This window comes from Hyalella azteca, unplaced genomic scaffold (genome assembly GCF_000764305.2).
Source record: "Hyalella azteca isolate HAZT.00-mixed unplaced genomic scaffold, Hazt_2.0.2 contig9799, whole genome shotgun sequence".
NCBI lineage: Eukaryota > Metazoa > Arthropoda > Malacostraca > Amphipoda > Hyalellidae > Hyalella > Hyalella azteca.
In genome coordinates, this window is record NW_025939859.1 from 71,181 (window position 1) to 87,667 (window position 16,487).

A 16,487-nucleotide genomic window follows, 5' to 3' on the forward strand; every position below is an offset into this window, starting at 1 on the left:
GCGCACATAACTCTTGTATAGTCCGAGCATGCGCGCACATAACTCTTGTATAGTCCGAGCATGCGCGCACATAACGGTTGTATCTGTCTCTTATACACATCTAGATGTGTATAAGAGACAGCAACTGGACAGTGCAGTAGTTTGAACATTATAAGTCGAATTTTTCTGCCGTCGCAGATAAATTTCATGGTGTGAGAGTGCGGTTAAGAGTAAGTACCTCATACCTCAGAACCAAGCCTTTTGGTAGCAAGTATGTTACCAATGATTTACCTCTGCCACACGCTCACGACTTGCGACGGCAGAAACACAGTCGTCCATCTTGACGTGAAACATGTCAGACTCGCGCTGGCCGCCATGACTTAATTGTTTGACCCGCGCTGGCCGCCATGTCATGTTTGACCTACGCTGGCCGCCATGGCATGTTTGACCTACGCTGACCGCAATGGCATGTTTGACCTACGCTGGCCGCCATGACTTGTTTGACCCGCGCTGGCCGCCATGTCATGTTTGACCTACGCTGGCCGCCATGGCATGTTTGACCTACGCTGACCGCCATGGCATGTTTGACCTACGCTGGCCGCCATGACTATGGCTGCTTCGTCTCCAATCATTGAAAATTTGTTGGCACGCAGCGCCTGTACTGATGCGCATTATCACGAGTAGCAAATGTCTGCTATGCTGAATTGTTCTCATTTAGTACCAACAACATCAAGTAAGCAGCAAATTGCAGCACCATGAGCAGCGAGCGCAGAGCCTGTCTCATGATTAGACCTAACATGATTTTAGATCTTCTGTGAACAAGTCACGAAAAGTACAGGAATAGGCGACAGGCCTCATCAGGCCTACTCTTCAGCGCCGACGTCACTATTTTATGTTATGTTAAGTTATGACGTTCAGCATTAAGTGATGAGATGCGCAGCAGTTACTGCAAAACGTTTCGCACATTACAACCTGCAGAAGGCGCAGTAGCAATAACCTCCTATAAAGGGCAGGGGTGGGCGCCGTTTAAAAGGCAAGGGGGGTTAAAAAGGGCAGGTGGGTGCTTATAAAGGACAGGAGGCGCCCATAATGGACAAGGGTGAGTGCCTATAAAGGGCAAGGGTAGACCTTTTAAAGTGCAGGAGTGAGCGCCGACAAAGGCAGGAGTGGGATCCCATAAAGAGCATTGGAACGCCTATGATCAAGGGCAGGGAGGAGCCGATAAAGAGCTGTGGGTGCCTATAAAGGACAGAGAGGTGCCTATTAAGGGCAGGGGGAGCCTATAAAGTGAAGTGGTTTGCGTCAATGAAGGGCAGGGATGTGCCTATAAAGGGCAAGGGGGCGAGTCTAAATCAAGGGCAGGGGGCTCCTATAAAGGGCAATATGTTGGTCCTTTAAAGAGAGTGATACCATTATCCACTCTTTCACTCTCTCGGATCTGCACACGTGATGTGTACGAATGTGTTACCTGCACACGTGATGTGTACGAATGTGTTACTTGCACACGTGATGTGTACGAATGTGTTACATGCACACGTGATGTGTACGAATGTGTTACTTGCACATAAAAATCTAAGGCAGTGGAAACTAGGCTGAAAAATGTCGGACCGTTGCCTTGCTCTCACTTAAAATAGAATCCATCGCTGGTCAGGGCAAGGCGATATTTCTTTTCCGGAGAGAGTAGTTTGACATTTTGTGAGTTAGCAAGTAGACTCTTGGTTGTTTCTTTCTTCCATTGACTTATAGCGTGTATGGCAGGTACACTTCAATTCACGCCGCTTGTAAATATGATTTGAAAGTGTAAAACGCGATACAAGCAACTAATTACAGCAAATCGACCAGCTTTTCTATAACTCTAAAATTATGGGCCAATGATGAATATATGTAGCGGTTTATAAGTCGCCCACCTCACATTTATTTAGGATATTATTTATGAGCATTCAAGCGGACCGGATGCATTATTCAGGATATACTCGTATTACGTATATGCAGTATAAAAACGGAACGGGTAGATATATATTCAGTATATTAAAAGAAAACGCAACTAATCGGACGGATATTTATTTAGGAAATTATGAGCACACAAAAAAGGAACAACCGGATATCAATTCAGGATATTATGCGTAAACAAAAACGGACCATATGGATATTTATACAGGATATTATGAGAACGTAAAAATGGACAATATGGATATTTATTAAGAATATTATGAGAACAAAAACACGGACAAGACGGATATTTATTGAGGATATTATGAGAACGCAAACACGGACAAGACGGATATTTATTGAGGATATTATGAGAACGCAAACACGGACAAGACGGATATTTATTGAGGATATTATGAGAACAAAAACACGGACAAGACGGAAATTTATTGAGGATATTATGAGAACACAAACACGAGGTAGACGGATATTTATTGAGGATATTATGAGCACACAAAAACGGACAAGACGGATATTTATTTAGGATATTATGAGAACACAAACACGGACAAGACGGATATTTATTGAGGATATTATGAGCACACAAACACGGACAAGACGGATATTTATTGAGGATATTATGAGCACACAAACACGGACAAGACGGATATTTATTGAGGATATTATGAGCACACAAACACGGACAAGACGGATATTTATTGAGGATATTATGAGCACACAAACACGGACAAGACGGATATTTATTGAGGATATTATGAGCACACAAACACGGACAAGACGGATATTTATTGAGGATATTATGAGCACACAAACACGGACAAGACGGATATTTATTGAGGATATTATGAGCACACAAACACGGACAAGACGGATATTTATTGAGGATATTATGAGCACACAAACACGGACAAGACGGATATTTATTGAGGATATTATGAGCACACAAACACGGACAAGACGGATATTTATTGAGGATATTATGAGCACACAAACACGGACAAGACGGATATTTATTGAGGATATTATGAGCACACAAACACGGACAAGACGGATATTTATTGAGGATATTATGAGCACACAAACACGGACAAGACGGATATTTATTGAGGATATTATGAGCACACAAACACGGACAAGACGGATATTTATTGAGGATATTATGAGCACACAAACACGGACAAGACGGATATTTATTGAGGATATTATGAGCACACAAACACGGACAAGACGGATATTTATTGAGGATATTATGAGCACACAAACACGGACAAGACGGATATTTATTGAGGATATTATGAGCACACAAACACGGACAAGACGGATATTTATTGAGGATATTATGAGCACACAAACACGGACAAGACGGATATTTATTGAGGATATTATGAGCACACAAACACGNGACTTCGGACTACCGCCCCCCTATCGCCCCCCAAACGCCCTCTTCTTCCTTACCGCCCCCCAAAATCTTTCCACCGCCCCTAGGGGGGCGATATCGCCCACTTTGGGAATCACTGGACTAGATGAAAAGACTTCCCAACCGAAGTGTAAAAACATTAGATATATCGAATATTTAATCTTTTGTTTGTCAATTATTTCATATGATACATTAGCTCTCACTTCTATCTCATTTTTCATTTTAAAACAATTCACAATTGAAAAATTTATGGATCAAGATTCATACAATGATGCTAAAAAAGTATATTAGCCTCTACTTGAACCTTTCACCAAAATGATGGAAGAAATTAAGTAAACAAGGTTGGCAATATTAGATACTCCTAGAGAAGAATGTCTAGACTGCGTGCCTCGTCCTGATGAAGAGGCGAGTGCTCGGTGCTGGTGTTGAGACTGCGTGCCTCGTCCTAATGAAGAGGCGAGTGCTCGGTGCTAATGTTGAGACTGCGTGCCTCGCCCTGATGAAGAGGCGAGTGCTCATAACTCTTGTATAGTCCGAGCATGCGCGCACATAACTCTTGTATAGTCCGAGCATGCGCGCACATAACGCTTGTATAGTCCGAGCATGAGCGCACATAACTCTTGTATAGTCCGAGCATGCGCGCACATAACGCTCTGTCTCTTATACACATCTAGATGTGTATACCTGATGAAGAGGCGAGTGCTCGGTGCTGGTGTTGAGACTGCGTGCCTCGTCCTGATGAAGAGGCGAGTGCTCGGTGCTAGTGTTGAGACTGTGGCAGCGGCTCTTCGTCTTGCCGGCAGCTCGTCTTCTTGGGCTGACGTTTACTGCCCACGGCTGTTCATATATCTTGGCGCAGGGTTAGGCGCCGGGTTAGGGGATCGGTTTCTTTCGGGAAACAAGCGTGTGGCTCTATCAGCTCATTTGTATGGCTCACCAGTCACTGAGGAATACAGCATTATTGTGTGTTTGTGTATTATCATTGTAAATCTCTGCATCTATTTCCGTAATATTTGCTGTGATAATTTTACGCACATAGCTCTTGTATAGTCCGAGCATGCGCGCACATAACTCATAGTGTTGTGGCCTGCAAACGAGCAATACTTTCCAAACTCGCTTTGTGAACGTAAGTACCTACGCTCTATTTTCTTATCTATCATTGGTGGATTTTTCTTGAAAGGCCGTCAATGATTGGCTGTTGAATTTACGATCTCTTAACTCTCTTGAAAGTATAGGCCCAGGCCTGCGGGTATATACGGAGTCTAGCCTAGCTCGACCAGATCTGCTCCGGCACAAAATTACATTTTGGAGGGCACTAGAGAGGCTTTAGGCGTCTCTGTACGCCGGAAAATGCAGACCCTCATTTGACCGGCGCATGTCGGCATTTCTTGTCTATCAACCATGCTTTATTAAACTTGCGAGTGACTTGCATTTTTCATCGTTCTCTGACCTGAGGACTTGGGGTAAAATTCAATTTAATAAACCACCTATTTCTTATGTGTGATAATGCTGCCATTATGCTGGTATCCATGATACTTTAATAGTCTACTTATAGGACTCAAAATTTAACTGGAGGAAGAGTCTAAAAAAAGTCTCTGCTTAATTGTCACTATATTAAAATGTCTACTCTTTGCACCCTGGCCAGAAAAATAGTTTAACGCGCAAGTTTCAAGTCATGGTTCGTGGGCAGTGCATTTCGGCATTAATTTACCATAATGCATGTAGCAATTTTTGTCCACGTATTTCTAATCCATTCACATAATGCGCGTCAAATGTATTACTACTTTAGAATTACGGTCGCGATTCAGCCTCTATTCCTGTCGTTGGCATACAAACATCACTAATTAATCCGCCTTTCAACCCAGTGACGTATTTTAAAAATGCCTTCATTATTCGCTCACAAGCACAGAATTGAAACTTTGCTCCAAAATGAACCGCAAAGAGAGGTTACTGAAGTCATGCGGTAAGAGCGGCGCGTGTTCTCATTCATTGGTAAATTTCTCCGTTTTTCCTGTGCATCACGAACCTAATGGTTGCTCGCAATAGCTGCTGCACTATTTAAAAAACTATTTTAAAACTGTGTAATCAATGCTACAATTGAATATCCGCCGCGTATTTTGGTTAACAATAGAAAATGAGGAACGGGCACATTCTCTGATATTCGCTTTATTGAACCCCGCCTTCATCATGTGTGTTTCTTGAGCTGCGCTATTTGCATGCTAAACAAGATGTTACGATGATCGATAGCTGAGTGTCGGCATTCCATATATATTGTAATATTGAATACCAAAATAAGTTTCGTATGCTTATCTGAACGTGCTAATTTCGTCTTCGTTGTATGGTGTTTATATTCAGGATGTGGCTGCTTTTTTCGTTAATTTCCTCGCGCTCCTCGAGAATTCTGCGGTATGAAATTTTTTGGACCCAATTAGATGAATTAATGGTTTTACAAATTTAAATTACATCGTTGTGAAAAGAAGGTCTAGTAAATCCCCTGAATAACAACAACATTTAAAATAAATTGCACAAAGTATACATAGGGAATATGTGTACTTATGATTGTAAATTTGACCTATGTGTACTTTGTAAATTTAATTTTTAAATATAACCCTGTGTGTACAAAGTACACGTAGGGTGTACAGAGTACACATACGGAATATGATTGTAAATTTTAATAAATGGAGTACGTTCTTAAGGCACTCGTATAAATTTCACGAAAAATAACTAATTTTGCTTACTTCCACTAATCGCAGTAGCTGATGAGTATTTTACACAAATTCTCCATTTACGACAGTGCGGTCAGTATCCCAGGTGATACAGAGCACCCCACTATAGGTGCTATAGGTTCACGCTTGCTGGCCGGTCGATTTCTTCTCCACGTAGCTGGTGCTTTTGATACTCGCTCGGGTGGAGCAAGCTATTTCTGACTTCACTGCAATGAAAATACCGGTCTCACGTACATTTGCCAATTTTATTCCCGGTCAGCATAACGCCCGTCAGACTGTTTTTCATTGCGATTTTTCGAATCGTATACTGTGGAGTCCAGCTTTCCTCTTTAAAAATCTAAGGCAGTGGAAACTAGGCTGAAAAATGTCGGACCGTTGCCATAGACACTTAGTTGCTTCTTTCTTTCGTTGACTTATAGCCTGTATGGCAGGTACAGTTAAACTCTAAAAATATGGGCCAATGACGAGAATAAATGTAGCGCTTTATAAGTCGCCCACCTGACATTTGTTTAGAATATTATATATAAGCATTCAAACGGAGCGGATATATTATTCAGGATATACTCGTATTATATGCAGTATAAAAACGGAACGGGTAGATATATATTCAGGATATTAAAAAAAAAACACAACTAATCTGAAGGATATATTTAATTAGGGAATTATGAGCACACAAATAAGGAACAGACGGATATTTGTTCTGGATATTATGAGCACATAAAAAAAGGACAATACGGATATTGAATAAGGATATTATGAGAACACAAAACTGACAAAATAGATATTTATTAAGGATACTATGGGCACACAAAAACTGACAAGACGGATATTTATTAAGGATATTATGGGAACACAAACACGGACTTGGCAAGGTCTTCGGCGCGACGAGCATGCCGCCTTTAGGGTCCCGCGAGGGCCTCAGTTCTCTCGTCGAATCCGTCATTGCGGACGAGCTTTTTACGCACAGGGTTAGGTTATCGTCTACTTGCTGCCGCTATTCCTGGGTACAAACACTGAACTTCTTAATTAAAACTATGAACAATGCGCCATTTTTTGTTATTATGAATAAATTAAACAATAATTATTTATTTTTGGGTTAACTTTTGTTTATTTCGAGAGCGGGGAATGGCCTCCCCAAACCAATTCGCTTCTGGTTCACTATAAACGAGTATGCAAGCGTTTTTCCAAAGAAAGGAAATGGGGGAAATTTTCAAAGAGCTGCGGTCAAAATAACACATTCCAGTAAAGCTCTTCGTCGATTTTATTGTTGAACTAAACTAAAAGAAATGAAGAGAACTCTTGCGTTTATGTGTTATTAACTGAACCGCGTATCTTTGATCAATGTAATGTCCATTGTAGCACTGGATAATTAATTTAATCATTAACTGAAACGCCAGAATTGTTAGAAGCTTTGCTTGCATTCCTTATCCGAGCTCCTGATGTTATAATAAATAGACCATCATACATGCTGGAGCTACATCTTAAACGTACTGGAATAGGTAATTTGTCTTTAACTACGTTAATTATTTCGCCATATTTGAGAAAAATGCACGCATATAGAGGCCTCGTGAATACATCAAGAAGAAAGGAAGTTTTGGGCGGGCAAATCTGCAGAAAGTTTTCTCATAAGAGAACGCTCTAGATTTGATGGGTTTTTGCTGGCGTTCTTCACGGGAAAAAGCGAGCGCCTCTTCGAAATATCCACCTGTTGCTGCTGCACTTTTTGGTCTCACGCCCTGCAGTTATTCGTTCCGTTTTTTCTTTATAGTTTATTTATTTCTGGCGGTATTGCTCAAGGGTAAGAAGTTGTGGCGCTAGTCCCAGGAGCTCGAAATCGAAAACACCATCCGCGCGTGTATTGAATTTATTCGCGTAATTAATCTATTGAAATTTTTTCTCAGACTAATTTCAGATTTCAAAGTGAACAATACTGAGATTTATCAAATTGAAAATTCTACACCCACACAGTATCCTTGAGAGGATACTGTAGAGTAGGACACTCCTGTAGGATACTCCTTTAACCACACTCCTTATGTAGAGTTTTGTCATCCAGTGCAATGCAAATGACAGCATAACAGATGTGGTCACATAAAATAGCAGTTAGAGCTGCGGTGTGGTTACATAAAAAAGTTTGCGACGTGGTGGTGTTTAGTTCAGATCTACGATATAGTGGCCATGCAGGATTGCAGCCTCATATTTTTTTAATGCTCCAGTAAAACTGTTATAGCTGCAACCAACTTCCGCCAATATATTACAGAAAGTACACTAACCAATTTTGTTTCTTTTGCATTTGCTGCACCAGATTATGAAGAAAGTCAGACTAATTTTATTATTAACTGGTTATTAACTTATATGCAGGTATTCTCCGTCATTTCTCTGGTTACAAATAAGAGTCAACATTATAATCACATTTAAGATTTTTTATTAAAATTATATTCAATATTTCTATTTAAAATCAAAATATATCTTAAAAGCTTGGTCATATGAACTACAGGGAAAATCGAGTCTCCATTTTAATTTTTTTAAGACTTCAAAAATGCCGGAATTTATGAGTATTCTTACTAATGACAAAAATGTGATGTGTGTGTGTGTGTGTGTGAATTTCTTTCATGTATTGCAAATTTCGAAGCAACTAATCATGATACTCACCCTGGTCTCCTGCCTGCAGGCTGTGGACACGATCAGCGAATGTTCGCAGGACTTCACAGACTCTGCGTACACGAGCCACGAACACCGCGAGAACATCATCCTCCTGGCGGACAGAATACGACTGCAGCTCAACCAACTCCTCAGAGTCGGTGTCAGCTTAGTGAGTATTCAGCTTCATAAAATATATTACTAAATATCAGTAACCGGGAAACCGTTAAAGAGTAACGATCTTTATTCTGAGAATTAGTTCATAAATTTGTCGTAAACGCAAGGTGGCTGCAGCTGAGTAGTCTACTCGTGGTTTTTTCCAGGCTTCACCTCGGCAGTTGCTGACATACAAGAGAGCTCACTAAAGCCTCAAAGATAGAAGAGCCTATTGAACGTGTTGGTATTGGTCGCAATTTGGTGTACCGATGCAAGAAATGAAAGAATAAGAAATAACAACGATAAAACAATTATAAAACGTTTCTTTTCTTCGGTTGAAGTTCTAATAAATACTTTCAGGGGTTGCTTGAATTTTTCTAAAAACTGAATATTAAATTTCGTTGACATGATATATAGTTTTTGTCGGAGCGCAATCATGCGTCATTGATGGCTAACCGTACAGTAACAACATTCTTGTTTCTGTCATCTACTTAAAACCTGCCAAGTTGGGCGCCGCAAAAGTTTACGTGAATAATACTTATCCGTATCAACTGAAATACGTAATACAGCAGTCATACATAGTGCTTTTATTTCCCTCCCGCCAGGAACAGAAAGAAGTTTTGTCGCCGAGCGCCGACCTGGACGCTGCGATCAGCGCTGTGCTCACCGCCACCGGCGACCTGCGAACCGAACTCCACAACACGGCGCTTGAGCAGGTATTTGGCCGCACCTGCTACCTGCAGTCGTATTGGTCTAATTATAATCAGATCTACAATTGCACGAACAATCAATCATAAATTATTACTGGTTCATTGAATGATCAAACTATTGCATTGATGGATCGAGCCAGGACAGGTGAAGGTGAACAGTTGAAGTTTGCGCGTTATTACATAAGTTATTTTCCTGATGAGTGCTGCGATGCTGCTGCGATGGCATCGATCATTGAATTGAATACAGTGATGTTAATATCCTCGCAGGACAAATATCCAAACTTTATTTACACGCAGGAATCAATAGCCCTATGTAATTGCACAGGTACTAAAATCCTCTTTGTATTAGCACGCAGGCGCCAATATCCTCACTATATTTGCACACAGCTGCCATTATCCTCACTATATTTGCACACAGCTGCCATTATCCTCACTATATTTGCACGCAGGTGCCAATATCCTCACCATATTTGCACGCAGGTGCCAATATCCTCACCATATTTGCACGCAGGTGCCAATACCCTCACTATATTTTATTTCCTCACTATATTTGCACGCAGGTGCCAATATCCTCACTATATTTGCACGCAGGCTGCCGAGATCGTGCGTGGAGGCTGCGAGGTGAGCGAGCTCATGAGTGCCCTCAAGAACTCAGGTCTGGCCACGGACCAGGAGAGACTGGACGAGTACTCGGACCGCTTCCTCGAGCACATCGAGCACATACAAGAGGTCCGCACTCGCCCGCTCCATGGCGATGTCTTTTGCAGCTGTGATAGGCTTCCTTAGGACTTTCCAATGGCTTCTTACTCACCGCTGCTATATTTTACTTTTCATGTTGTCTTTTTTTGCATATTTTATTTTTGTAAATGTTTTGTTTCTTGATTTCTATTGCAGTTTAATTTTTTTTCTTCTCTTCCCTTTTTTATCGTCATTTTTTGATTACTTTATTTCTGCGCGGAACCTCGTCGTTCTTCTTAATCAGAGTTAATACAAAAGTTTTATCCTCATTTTGTCGGTCGAATTTCTTGCCTACAGGCGTACCGTTGAGAATGACGGTAGGGTTTTATGAAGTTTCAGATTAAGATGGTTTTACAAATATTATTTCGCCAGCCTAAATAATATTAAGCGTGTAGATGGCAAGGCTCGATTTGGATGTTTAAATTGTGACAATCTAACACAAACGTTTTGTTCATTCATCACAGAATCGTTTTTAAAATTACTTTCACAGTTAATACTATACTACATTAATGTTCATTCAAGTTTGATAAAGCTAAATGAATTGGCTCTTACCAGCAAAACATTTAATCTAAATGTTAATTTGAACATGTATTCACCCCTTCCCCTCACTATCACCCTTCACCCCTCCCCTCTCCACTCACTTAGTGAGGGGAGGACTGACCTTACATCTTCAAAAGTGACCTTTACGTAAATATTAATTATGAACATATATAATCTACAACACATGCTTGGTCAGGTCTGTAAGCTGCTCCGGCACGTGGCACCGACGGAGGCGCTGCAGGTCGCCGCCAAGTACAGCGAGATCAACCTGAAGATCTACGGCCCGCAGGTGGTCACCGCCGCCCAGACGCTCTGTCTCTACCCCACTTCAAAAATCGCCAAGGAAAATGTTGAAGGTACCAAAAATTCATCTTTTTAGCGCATTTTCTCATTTATGGAAAAAAGGCGCTATTGTGCTCGTCATGTCTGTCCGTCTGTCCGTCCGTCCGTTCGTGACTTCACGTTTTCGTCGACGAGAAAATGCGCTCTCTGTCACTCACTGTAGTGAGTACTGAGTTATATTTTTTTCAGGTACGATTCACTGTTACTTAAACTGATGCTAAATGATAAGGTAAAATGCAATAATCAACTAAAAAAATTCGGTACTGATCGAAGCATGTGTGAGACCGTGCGTGTTATTAGCGCATTTTCTCATTTATGTAAAAAAAGGCGCTATTATGCTCGTCATGTCCGTCCGTCCCTCCTTGACTTCACGAGAATATGCGCTCTCTTTCATTCACTACAGTGAGTACTAATCTATTTTTTTACAGTTTTCTGCAACGTGTGGTTGAACCTTGTCGGCGATGTCAAGCTTCTCACCAAAGACATCAACGACCAAATACTTGCTGAGGACAAACCTGCTGAGAAGCAAGTCTACATGTCCCTGCCAAGACCTGGGGTTAGTACTTTCATTATATAAAGAATGTAAACAATCTCATTAAGACCATTTGATTTCTTTCAGGGATTTCCTTTTAACCTCTAAATCAACGAGCCAAATTATTTTTGTAAAATATTTGTTCAATTAAATACATATGATAATTGACTTGAACTTAACTGTCTAAGAATGCGTTTAACCTACATTATTTTCATTTCCTTTTATTATAGAAGCATGGCACTACGACTAAAGCACCCAAGCCTACGAGATTAGATCAAGAGGAGCAAGCGAAACTGGCTAAGTCTGGGCTAGATATGAAGATGGCTTCATCCGAGGTGAGAAACAGTCCTGGCTAGACATGAAGACGGTTTTTTCCGGATAGGTTAAAATCCAGGTTAACCGTAAAGATGGCTTTTTCTAAGTTCACTCAAATTTTTTGAAAAATTAACAATGTTTTTATAATAGGAAGTGTAGTAGAACCGAAAAAAATCGGTTACTGCATCATGAAAATATTTTTTTGTCGATTGACAAAAAATTACCTCAAATTTTAATATTTATGGCGAAAATTCTCCGGCTTTTGTTTTAATTATATTCACATTATTTAGAAACTGTTACTGTCAATGGGTTATAGTGTATGAATAAGGAATGTGAGAAGAAGATAAGTTCAAATTTTCTCGACAACATAAAAGGGATGTAATTCAACCAACTTGTCTTAATAATTGTTTATTGTGGTTTTAGGTGGACCAAGAGGCGGAGAAATGGGAAGAGAGAATAAGTCAGGATGAAGACAACGACATCGTGAAGCGCGCCAAGAACATGTCGTCCATGGCCTTCTCCATGTACCAGTTCACGAGAGGCGAGGGAGCCTTGCGCACCACCCAGGACCTCTTCACGCAGGGGGAATACTTCGCTGAAGAAGCTAACAGACTCTACAAAGTCGTGAGACAGTTCTCGTACCAGGTCAGTGGACTGTGTCAACGTAGTGTTAATAGACNGTGCCAACGTAGTGTTGATAGACTACACAAAGTTGTGAGACAGTTCTCGTACCAGGTCAGTAGACTGTGTCAATAGACTGTACAAAATCGTGAGACAGTTCTCGAACCAAGTCAGTGGACTGTGTCAACGTAGTGTCCATAGACTGTAGAAACTACAGTCAGGCGACTTTGTGACAATGAACAGAGGATTGTGTAAAAAAAATGAGGATTGACAAATCAGAAGAGTGTTGACATCCTGCCTACATGCTGAAAATTGTTTATTTTTTTCACGGAGTCAGTCTAGCATGTCAATTGACAACATATTTTTTTAAGCACTATTAATTGTTCTCAAGGAAGTTATCTCATTAGGTCAGTTGACGATGTCGATGTGTTAAGATTATAAAATGTAATTGTAGAGGTCTCTACGTAAACGAATGCATCTAAGCAGCATCTTATATTCAATCATGAACAACAACGTGAAGAAACAGTTTTTGCTCTTAAAAGAAACTTTTTTGCACCTGAAACATTCCTCGTAACGAAATTTTCCTGTGCAGCTCAAGTCGCAGGTGCCATCAGGACCTCACAAGAAGGAGCTCATGGAGTACCTGGACCAGATCCCCACTCACGTGCAGCTGCTGCAGTACTCCGTCAAGAACCCGACGGTTGGCAAGGCCGCCACCTTCACAAAAGTAGACACCGTCATCCAGGAGACCAAGAATCTCATGAACGTTATTTCTAAAGTCGTCACGACCTGCTTCGTATGCGCCACTAAGGTTCATACTTATGAACTTAAATCCCCAACCGGCTTTAATTTTATATAAATACATTTTTTCATATGAATTTTGTATTCGTTGATTTCATATTCATGTTATTAAATGTAGCTGCTTACAATAATTGTAAATTCCTATATTGAAATCTTCACAATGACTCGTGTCAATAGAATAGTAAAGAATAGAAGTGTCGGCACTGAAGAAATAGGCCCATGGCCTGTGGCCGATTCTTGTGATACTTTAGAACAGTTTTTTTTATTGTGCACTGGTAATTACTATCTATAACCCTTGTTCTTCAGTACAACCTGGACTTCCGAGGCCTGAGTCCTCGGGGAGGCGGACGAGGTTCCTCCCAATACCGGACAGATGGGGACGACGTGGGTGGTAGTGGGGGCGAGGCAAGGCCGCCACCTTCACCAAAGTAGACACCGTCATCCAGGAGACCAAGAATCTCATGAACGTTATTTCTAAAGTCGTCACGACCTGCTTCGTCTGCGCCACTAAGGTTCATACTTATTTTAGGAACTTTAACCCCAAACCGGCTTTCATTTTATATAAATACATTTTTTTCACATGAATTTTGTATTCATTGATTTCATATTCATGTTATTAAATGTAGCTGCTTACAATAATTGTAAATTCCTATATTGAAATCTTCACAATGACTCATGTCAATAGTTCAGGTCGTTTATATTGTGCGCTATTAATTATATAACCGTTGTTTTTCAGTACAACCTGGACTTCCGAGGCCTGAGTCCCCGGGGAGGCGGACGAGGTTCCTCCCAGTACCGGACAGATGGGGACGACGTGGGTGGCAGTGGGGGTGGCGGACTGTCTGGGGGCGGCGGGGAGACGGGGACGAGCATGTGACAGTACGGGATGGCGCGACGAGGCAAGGGAGACGGTCGCCGGACCAGGGTCTCCTTCCTTCTCTTCTAGACGGCTTCTTTAGGCCGACTCGAAGGGAAGACTCGTCGTTCCATCGTGATCTGTATCATCACATCCTTCAAATCATCATTACAATCACCGTTAAAAATCATTGTTACAGGATCTGCATTTTTAACTGATCGCCAGCAAGGATAGACAAAGTTGTTTTTCATTCAGTCTGTTCTTTACCCCCGGAGAGACAAAGTTTTCAGGCATGTTTTTCAATCAGTATGTTTTTTTACCCAAAAAAAACTCCCAAGGCGATTGTGAATGCTTTTATATATTTTTTGTTTCATTCTTGCAATTTATTCTTTACAAGTCTTGATCTAATTTTCCGAACTGATTATTCGTGCTGAACTCAAAAGAACTTAGGCTCTTTTAATTCTGTAGATCTCTTGATCCTCATGGCCGTAGCGATGTGTCACCGCTCAAGACCACGAATAAAAACTGTTGTTATTTCATACATGCATCTTCGGAGCGGCTGTGAAAAGCATTCGATTCTTCGGTGAAGCGATTAAACTTATTATGAAAATCATTGTTACAGCCTATGATCAAACACACTTCTGGCACGCTCGATCAATTCACAGCATGAAAATTTTCGATAATAAGGATCATAAACAGAAAACTGAATGTTTTTATTTTATAAGAATAAGTAAAAAGAGATCGTGAAATATAATTTATATTACAACCAACATTAAAACTGTCTAAATAAATATTGATACCTCATCATGAGCCTCCTCGTTAACTACGTACTCATATTTCAATGAATTTGTGAATTTGTTTTTTCATCTTGATCAAATACAAGAATATATAAAACTATATAACATAGAATATTATGCACGAAAACATCAAGATAATTAAATGTGCAATTAGAAATTATTTGTATCAACTTGATAAGCATCTCACTCAGTCTTGAAAAAGAATGCCACAAAAATGTAAATTTTAAATATATTCGTTAATATTCATTTTTATGTTGTAAAATAATGCTAGTGTATGAAAACCTGAATTATTTGTCTGTATTGCGAACTTTGGGGTGCACAATCGCCGACCAGCGAACGGGCAGAGTTTGACATCGCTTACGCAGCGCCGGTTATAACGTGATGTTTTGCATGGTCTTTCAATCAAGTAAATTGAATGGTAGGCTCAAAAATACATTCATAAGCGCAAAAATCAGAAAATCGGACATACCGCCAAATCGTTTAAGAGACGATAGATGTTTCTAGGACTTACAGGTATGACAATTTGCTGTGACCAGTATGCATTTGTCCTACCTACGCAACTTGTTCTGACAGTGGCCATACTTTCAAAACTCGCTATGTGAACGTAAGTACTTACGTTCTATTTTCTTTTCTACGATTCACTTAGCGAGTCATAAGAGTCGCGCTGTCGTTGCGTAGTTCTCTCTGTTGATATGCCATGTGAACGCTTCTTTTGGATCGCTCTCAAGGTCACTTCAAATGTAGTTCATGCTTCTGGGTTTACTCGCGATTATCAATCTTCATCTGTTCTCTTATAAATTGAATATAATATGCCTTCTGTGATCAAGGACTTGGTTCTCATTGGCTGGATTGTCAGCTAAAATCAAAATTTTATTATTATATAAAGAGCCACATAATTTGCGAGCTAGATGGGTAAGATTGCGCGATGTATGTATAAGATTACGGGTGTTAATTAATTTATACAATATTTCTGACTTTCGGAGCATTTTGTGTTGCAAAAGCCGTAATCTCTTATAATCCAGTGCCAAGTTAGTCGTTAAGAAACAATGCCGTAACATTCTATCCATACTTACAATTTTGCTTCAATCTAAATTTTAGAAATATAATTTTATATATAGATTTTGGTGCCACATTATATCTCTGCAGAAAATCACTGTAATGTGCTCCCAAATAAAAATCTACTGTGAATGCTCCAGATGGCCACCTTCATCTGATTATTAGGAATGAAAGAAAATTAGAGGTTTTACTTACTTCTAGAATTATTTCTCCTTAAACAATGTTGCCCCACGTGTACTGGGCTGTCGCTCCTCACGTTGGACTTAGCTTTCTATGTGCTAGAAGAACTTCACAATTTACCAGTAGAGCTTACT

The 16,487-nt window shown here is 40.4% G+C and overlaps 1 protein-coding gene across 1 annotated transcript in view; it reads left to right on the plus strand.

The window, feature by feature from the left end:
- The window catches only part of LOC108682195 (alpha-catulin), a gene marked incomplete at its 3' end in the record, with an annotated part of 23,971 nt that extends 10,102 nt beyond the window's left edge, over positions 1–13,869 (plus strand). Inside the window, exons 7-15 of the mRNA XM_047882158.1 lie at positions 8,741–8,881; positions 9,471–9,581; positions 10,167–10,304; positions 11,050–11,209; positions 11,624–11,751; positions 11,958–12,062; positions 12,466–12,687; positions 13,256–13,474; positions 13,771–13,869. Coding sequence (XP_047738114.1) covers positions 8,741–8,881; positions 9,471–9,581; positions 10,167–10,304; positions 11,050–11,209; positions 11,624–11,751; positions 11,958–12,062; positions 12,466–12,687; positions 13,256–13,474; positions 13,771–13,869 — 1,323 coding nt within the window. The remainder of the gene's footprint in view (positions 1–8,740; positions 8,882–9,470; positions 9,582–10,166; positions 10,305–11,049; positions 11,210–11,623; positions 11,752–11,957; positions 12,063–12,465; positions 12,688–13,255; positions 13,475–13,770) is intronic.
- Between the last annotated feature and the right edge of the window lie 2,618 nt (positions 13,870–16,487).